The sequence below is a fragment of the Cicer arietinum genome, chromosome 1, assembly GCF_000331145.2.
Source record: "Cicer arietinum cultivar CDC Frontier isolate Library 1 chromosome 1, Cicar.CDCFrontier_v2.0, whole genome shotgun sequence".
NCBI classification, from domain to species: Eukaryota; Viridiplantae; Streptophyta; class Magnoliopsida; order Fabales; family Fabaceae; genus Cicer; species Cicer arietinum.
In genome coordinates this window covers 5325198-5333410 of record NC_021160.2, presented here as the reverse complement: position 1 = coordinate 5333410, position 8213 = coordinate 5325198, and the positions used below count along the sequence as shown (strand labels likewise).

General features: G+C 31.0%; 1 protein-coding gene across 1 annotated transcript; it reads left to right on the top strand.

The window, feature by feature from the left end:
- The first annotated feature begins 2081 nt into the window (after window positions 1–2081).
- Window positions 2082–7415, top strand: LOC101499096 (uncharacterized). The gene is made up of 9 exons (XM_004486095.4): window positions 2082–2547; window positions 2742–2803; window positions 3852–3906; window positions 4831–4929; window positions 5209–5295; window positions 5608–5724; window positions 6308–6400; window positions 6662–6692; window positions 7007–7415. The coding sequence occupies exons 1-9, from the start codon at window positions 2452–2454 to the stop codon at window positions 7186–7188; spliced, it is 822 nt and encodes a 273-aa protein (XP_004486152.1). The 5' UTR covers window positions 2082–2451; the 3' UTR covers window positions 7189–7415.
- The last annotated feature ends 798 nt before the right edge of the window (window positions 7416–8213 follow it).

Genomic DNA, 8213 nt, shown 5'->3' with positions numbered 1-8213 from the left:
TTCTTTGGGGCCCAATATAAAAACAGAAAAGGAAACTGTAAAACTTTTCTTATGTCTCCTCGAAATATTGAACCTAGATAAATCAATTTTCTGGGACTGATTTTTCACCAAGAAAACTTTGTATTTTGGATAAATTGTTATCACAATATTTGTTTCTCCAACTAGTTGTTAGTTACCCAAGTTAAGGGAAGGGTACCTCGTTTTGTATTTAGATGTCAAAAAGTGAGCTACTTTTCAGAGGCCCATGCCTTAGTTCATTTCTCTTATACTTGCTTCCGTGACTTAATAAACATCACTACTATTTTTAATGGTTATATATTACAAACTTTCATAATCATATACTTAGTATTTATTTGCGTGTCCATTTTTAAATACAATTTTGAAAAACCTTAATTTATATTATTGATATTGATTAAAAATAAGTTAATGTTAGAAAAGTAATATTGTTTCAATTGTTTTAATTCAAATAACTTTTAGATGACAAAATACTTAAGAAATAATTCTTAACTTGTTTTATTTTTAAAAATTATTAAATATTTAAAAATATCAAAATTTATTAAAGACTGGAGACACATATACCACATAATAATATTAGTATTTTTCGGTTGAATTAAGTTTTCGAAACAAAATTTTGAATTTAATCTATATGAAATCTGATAGATAGGTTTGCAGCCCAATTTTTGGCCCATAATTGAACCTGTTTTTTTTATTTAATTTTCACTAATGAGTATTTATCCACTCTTATTTTGTTTCTCCGCTTTCTAATGTACTATCGAAAACTAGAATACGATAAAAAAACACAAAACAAAAAAAATGAAAATGAAAGTAGAATGAACATTCACTATTTTTATTTTAATTTTCATTCTCGAAAAAGGCAGTCTAGTGGCACCAAAAACAAGTTCAAAAGAGCAGCAAAAATTATAAGGCCCATAGATTCCGGGCTACCTCGATATTACAGAGTCCCACAGGCCCTTCCCATACCTACAATCTATTGCTCATGTGCAAAGTGAAAATTGATATTGTGGTTCATACACTGATAGCAATTTAATTTAATTTATTTAGATAATTAATGTAAATAATTTATATATATTAATCAATTACAATAATTAAATAATTAAAAATATTAATTTTTATTATAATCATCTCTAAAATTATATTATAAATAATTTTGATGTATTAACATTTTTGTTTTTTTATATAATACATAATAATAGAACTTATAATAATAAAAAAAAATTAGATTAGACATATTCACACACATGTTAATCGAATTGATATGTGTATTCCATCTCCTAATTTATACCGGTGGTGAGCAACACCTTTAGAAATAATTAGTATGCACACCATATCTGGATAATTTTACAAATACATTTAATCATATTTTCCTATTTTGTTACTTTGTAAAGCATCTCCACAATTATCAAAATAATGAGATGTAATTAAATACATATAGCAATGAGGTATATCAAATTCGATTATGTTTTCTATCATAAATACATGTGCAATTACTGTATTAGTGGTGACATAAACAGGAAAAAACGCAATAATGTGGCTTAAATTGTGGATTCATATAGGATTACTAGTTGATTACATGTATGCGTTGGTTTAAATCATTTAAAAGTTGTAACATTAATTTTATCATATTTGGACGCTGTGAAGTAGAATTAATTGTAATTTAAAGTTAAAATTTATATTTAAATTAAAACATAATTTTTAAATTAAAATTTATTATTAAATTTATTTTTATTTAAACATATTCAAATATACATTATTTTATATTTAATTCACTTTAAACTAAAATCAATTTCATAAAATTAATTTTGATCGATGCATAACAAAACATAAATTACATGCACATGATTGGATTTTAGAGTGAAACTTTGTATATTTATTTTAATTATAGTTAACACAACTTTGGATAATTTATTTTTTTGAAAGAATAACTTTTAATTTTTAGATTATTATTGATTTCTTAAACAAATATTTAAACAATTGAAAACGTTAACAATTTATCTAATTGCGATTAATTAATAGCTTTATGTGAATTGCATTTTAGAAAGTAATTAACCCTATCGCCATCCATATCCAAATTTCCAAAATCCATTCCAAATATGTCGGTTAATTGCACATTGTTGAGTGAAACCAACGCGTAACGAAATTACAAAACTAACCTTTCCGATCTGCTTCATCCTCTTCTCCCAAACTCTGTTCCCAACAAACATTTCATCTCTTAATCCAACAATTTCAATCAAACACCTGAATCCATTTTCATGGCTTAAAACTTAGAAAGAAAAAAACAGTGCATTTTTCAGTTGAAAAAGATACAGAGAAATAGAAACTTCAAACCTGGCAAATCTTGGGGGATTGAGGGCTCGATCTTCGTTGAAGCAACCTTCCCCTGATTTCAACGACGAGGACGAAGAGTGTAGACCTTGGCGTCGAAGAATCACTATGGCTTTTTCCTGGGCTTCTGCCTTCAGGATCACACTTCTTCTTCTTCTCTTTGCTGCTGTTATCATCGCTTGTTTCACTCTCCCTATTGAAAAGGTTTCCTTTTTCTTATACCCTTTTCAATTTTATTTCAGATTTCGCTTTTCGGTCTTGTATTTTTATTTTTTTAGGTTTACTTGTTGTTATTAATTTTATAGATTCTTCTTTGACCATTGTTCCTATTGGATTTGTTTTAATGGGAAATTGGTTTTTGATAATTTGAACCTTTTCATGTTTTTTTTTGTTTGCAGATTATGAAGGACTTCTTAATATGGGTTGATCGTGATCTTGGGCCATGGGGTCCACTTGTTCTGTAAGTTATTTTTCATTTTATTTAGCTCCAGAAAAGTTATCTTGTTGGATGCTTTTGCAGTTTCATAGTTGTGACATCTTGTTTCAATTTGTGTAGTTTTAAATAATTGCAGCAATTGATAGAGTTAATTGTGAAAAAGGAAATGTTTTGTTGCCAAGTAGTTTACTAGCTTAAGTTGAAGTGTTGTTAGAGCAGTGTATAATATGACATTTTTTGTCCGGAGACCCTGGTTCCTAGGGGAATAGGACCCTAGTAATCTGAAGTTCGACCGAGAGGTAAGTAATGTTTAGGGAATAGGACCCTAGTAATCTGAAGTTCGACTGAGAGGTAAGTAATGTTTAGGGAATAGGACCCTAGTAATTTGGAGTTCGACGGAGAAGTAAGTAATATCTTCCTAAAGATTATTTTAGCTAGGATTTGAACTCGAGTTCTCTCAAAGAATTTGTTCTTAAATGAAACTTATTAATCACTTGAGTCCAACCACTTGGCTAGTTAAGATACTATCTAACATAAAGATTGACATAGTCTAACATCATTTAGGTTTTTTTGTAGTTCTGAGATCCATGTCATTTTTTATGTGGTTAAGCTGGCTAGGTGAAGGATGGCTTATTTGTTTAATGTTATACTATGTTATTATTATTGATAAGTATAACAATCCAATTGTCAAATTGTTTGGGAGCTATCTGCTAAGTCTATTTTGGAAGCCATTTCTTATGAAATAAGTTCGTATGTGTCTTAGCAGCACTTCATTTTACCCTTTGGACTAGTAGTGAAAGTATGAAATGTTTCTGTATATTGAAGTAGAGTTATTGGTTTGTATGAATGTTGAGTTGAATATTCTTAATTTCTTATGATCGTGGGGTCCCTGTGTCATGGGTGTTGATACTTGACAGTGTTGTACCAAATCTGGGAATGCTTTGGTAGGTTTTGTTTTTTGGAAAAGTAGCAGGAGTGTAACATATTGGTCTTAAATTTAATTATTGGGCTGTGGGTTATGTGTATCTGCTGGCACAATTCATAACTCAGATATTTGTTTGGTGATTTTCAGGGCCGTTGCTTACATTCCTTTGACTGTCTTGGCAGTTCCAGCTTCAGTACTTACTGTGAGAACCATTGTCACTCTGGCATTTCTTGCAGAAGTTTTTTGTTTGTTTGTGAAATGATATGTACAAGCTATATATATGTATGCAATGTTGCTTAGGATTGTTAGATAACTGTATCATCTTTATGCATTTTTCATTTTTAATTCAAAACTTGAATTTTATCGTGGGCTATCATGTTGTTGAGAGATGACACCCATCCAAGGTGGGGATGGGGAGTTTTTACATGCTCCCATCCCCCATTCTCCTCTGTCCCCAATCCTCACCATAGGGTATTGTGAATTTACAATTTCTCCCTGCCCCTGAAATTGTCAAAAAAATAAGAAAAATAAGCAAAGACTATGAACGACGATAATGCTTATCAGTCCAATAATGTCGTTGTCTGGTTCTTATCACATGGAACTCAATGTCAGTTAGGATCTAAATGCTAAATGTGCTTTATCTGTTCTAATAAAGCATGGTTCCGTTTGTACAATGAGAATCGAGTGGGAAGGGATGAGTAGTTCTACTGCAGAAGATGGTTCCTGGACAACATGAATGAGCACATCTACCATCCCTAGCGTTAACTGTAAATTGTATATAACCAATCATTTTTTCTTTTACCTTCAATGGTGGAAAGTTGATTTCTCTATTCAGTTTGAAACTCAGGATAAAGGAAGCATGCATCAATGATGCAAGCAAAAAAATAAATGAGATATAATCCTCCTATGGAAGCACTTGCATTTTTTCATTTCTTTATATGCTTGGGATTTTCTTCATGTTATGTTTTTTTGGTTGTGATTGTTATTTTCAGTTTTCACCCTTCTGTTAGTTTCATCATGCTTTCATTTTTCATCTCTATTCAAATACATGTTGAATAAGAAGAAAGCTTGCATAAGCAAAGTCAATTCAGTTTCTTTACTAGTTACAAGATACTCCTTTTTTCAGCTTGGTGGTGGTTATCTTTTTGGGCTTCCTGTGGGCTTTGTTGCTGACTCTATTGGTGCAACTGTTGGAGCAGGAGCTGCATTTCTTCTCGGTAGAACAGTAAGTTTTCAAGTTTTACATTTACGAGTTCTTGTCAAAATAAATACATTTTTTTTGTTCTCTACTTGCTGCTTATTAGTTGATTGATGTTTGGTTGTTCTTGATTAAAGGAGGGGGCTCTTTCTTCATTATATGGTTTTTACCATCTTTGCTTTATATGTTTTTTACCATCTTTGCTTTTCAGTTGGGCTTTGTTATGATCCATGTTATTTCATATAATGGTATAGTTATTTGTGTCCTACGAGGTTTACTTATTCAAATCCTTGTGAAATTGTACAGATTGGAAGACCATTTGTTGTTTCTAGGTTGAAGGATTATCCACAATTTAGATCAGTGGCAATTGCAATTCGGAGATCTGGCTTTAAGGTTTGTAGACTTCTTATTGATTAATATCGTGAAATTCTTGAGTGTTTTGGTGTTCCCTTTCTAGTCTCGTCTTCATTATTTTACCTTTTTCTTGGGATCCTGCGATTTCAGTGGATAATTTAAGTGGTATTGTTTGCTGTCCTGTTAAAACCAAAACTAAGCTTATGCCACTTGGTGGTGTCAGCTATATGGATCATTGATACCATCTGATTTTGTGATATTTCTTTGCTTCATTTTGTTTGCATGTGACTCGGTATAATAATATTCCTATCAGTTATTTTTTCCTTCAAATTTCCTTGTTTGCCCTTGCAGATCGTATTACTGCTCCGGCTTGTTCCACTGCTACCATTTAACATGTTAAATTATCTGTTGTCGGTGACTCCTGTTTCAATTGGGGAATACATGCTAGCTTCCTGGTTAGGAATGATGGTATCCTCTTCTCCCTTAAGCAATTATATATTCGGGAATGATCCTAATGATAAATTTCTTTTATGCTATATGATTTTGGGGTCGTGTAGACCCAATTGGATTTTATCTAGCAGTCACTCTTGCTAGCTATTTATCGAAAGATGCACAGACTTAGTGATTATCTTGAAATCTCTAAAAGCTATTAGTGCATGTTTGGTTCAAGTTTGGAGGGGTCAAAATCAATTTTGGATGTGTAAAAATGATTTTGGCAAGTTTGGATGCTGTCGAGTAGAATTGATTCTAACTTGAAGTTAGGATTTGTAGCTTTTGAGTCCAAATGTGATTTTTACATTGAACTTTATTGTTAAACTCACTTTTACCTGAACATATCCAAACATAAATCACTTGACACTCAACTCATTTTTAACTAAAAACAATTTTAGACACAGCAATGGTTCTTTTCACTTTGTACCCAAATAAAAGAGAGCTAGCATTGCATTAAAATGCTAGTTTGCACCTTATACTACCGCCCATATCTTTTTGTATTTCACTGGCATTCCAATTTCAGCTGATATGTTATTACCTGATACTGTTACTATTGCAGCCAATAACACTGGGACTAGTATATGTTGGAACAACTCTTAAAGATCTTTCTGATGTGACACATGGTTGGAGTGAATTTTCAAAGACTCGATGGGTATGAGATACTATCCTGAATCACTTATACTAATGTCTTTCAAGTACTCTACTTCTTATAAGCCATCAGTTAGTTCATTAGCTATCAGCTAGTACTTACCAAATAGAGCCTTTATCTTGTACTTATTGATGAACATCTAAGATGCTTTGGAGACATTCTATCAATTTTCTTGACTAGATAGTTCAAATAAATGTTATTTATCTTATATATAATCTTCAGTAGATATGATATACATTTCTTTTCTTTCTCTTGTGGATGCAGGCATTTATCATTATTGGTCTCGCAATATCGAGTAAGTTATGTTGTTAATTGTTCTAGATATTCATTGTTTTGCATATTTGTTATTTTGAATTACTAATATGTTTTGATTTCTAAATACTGTGTTTTCCTAGGTATTAGTAATAAATAACAAATGAGTATTAAATTAAAAGGTTCTGTATTCTACAGTTAATTGTAGACAATAATATTAGGTGAATTCTTGAGCTTGGAAGAGGAGTTGAATTGCTAGGATGTAATTGTTTCATGCTGCAAGAATTGTATTGAATGAGAACAAGATTTAATTTTTTTTAATGATTGATTAGTAAGGCTAAGTTGGGTTATGTGCAGTGGTTCTTATGATATGTGTTACTAAAGTAGCCAAGTCTGCTTTGGATAAAGCCTTGGCCGAAAACGAAGACATCGACGGGACATCCTCACCGGAGTTACCTGTGGTTGCTGAACCATCTTCAAATCTCAACCAACCACTCATTATTAAGATAGATTCTACTGAAGACAATCATGAAAAGTAAATTCATTTTTTGTGTAAATTCTTTCTTTCTCTCCTCATAGTTGATGTTTTTTTTATATTCATGTTCAAGAGATAGCTACCAGCTCCCTCCTATTTAATTATGATTTGTACAGTTCCAACATTAGAAATATAGTTTGTAACAGGAATTTTTAATCCTACAATCAAGACGACATTATCAACTATGACGAAAAAGTTCATGCTAATATGAATAATTCCTAATTCTCTCCATTTTGTACTTTCCACACCGCATTATTAAACTGTTTGGTTTCACAATTAAATTTGCAATTTCACATTTCAATATAATTATCACCGTGAATTATAGAAGCTAGAAACCGGAGTCATGTTAGAATGAATTGTCATGCTATCAAATTTAAATATAATAGTAGTATAATACAAAAATATTAATTTACCCTGTGAAAGTGACTTGCCAATTTGCCTTCAACTATGTTGCATTGCGTATCTGTAACACTGTTCATTCACATGTTGATTCTTAATTAATTACAGTGTTGTCACTTGTCACTACTCACCAACCATGTATTATTAATCCTTCATTTTCTTTCCAAAACTCAACTCTCGAATATAGCCATAATAATAGTAATTTTCAGTTCTATTTTATTGTGGGCAATACTTTTACCTGATAACGATAATATCATGCAAATGTTGGGAGTTGAATTTGAATTGAATAAGAAAGATATTATTTTACAAGACGAAATAAATTGACAAAAAATATTAAATACTTAAATAAATAATGTGAATTATATTTTCATTTGAACTCATTAAGTGGATTGATAACATATATCCAGATTATGATGTATATTTCGTACTATGATGTTAATTTTTTAAAGAAAAAAAACATGTTCAATATATGATTTGACACAAGCCATAAATTTTGTAAGAAAAACAAAGTGATAAATGCAAAAAAAAATATAAAAGATCTGCAAAAATTTAAAAAAGGAAAGTATGGTAGTGTAGGACAATATTATACAATTGGACCACTAGCCAGTAATGTAATTCTCTAAAATGGGG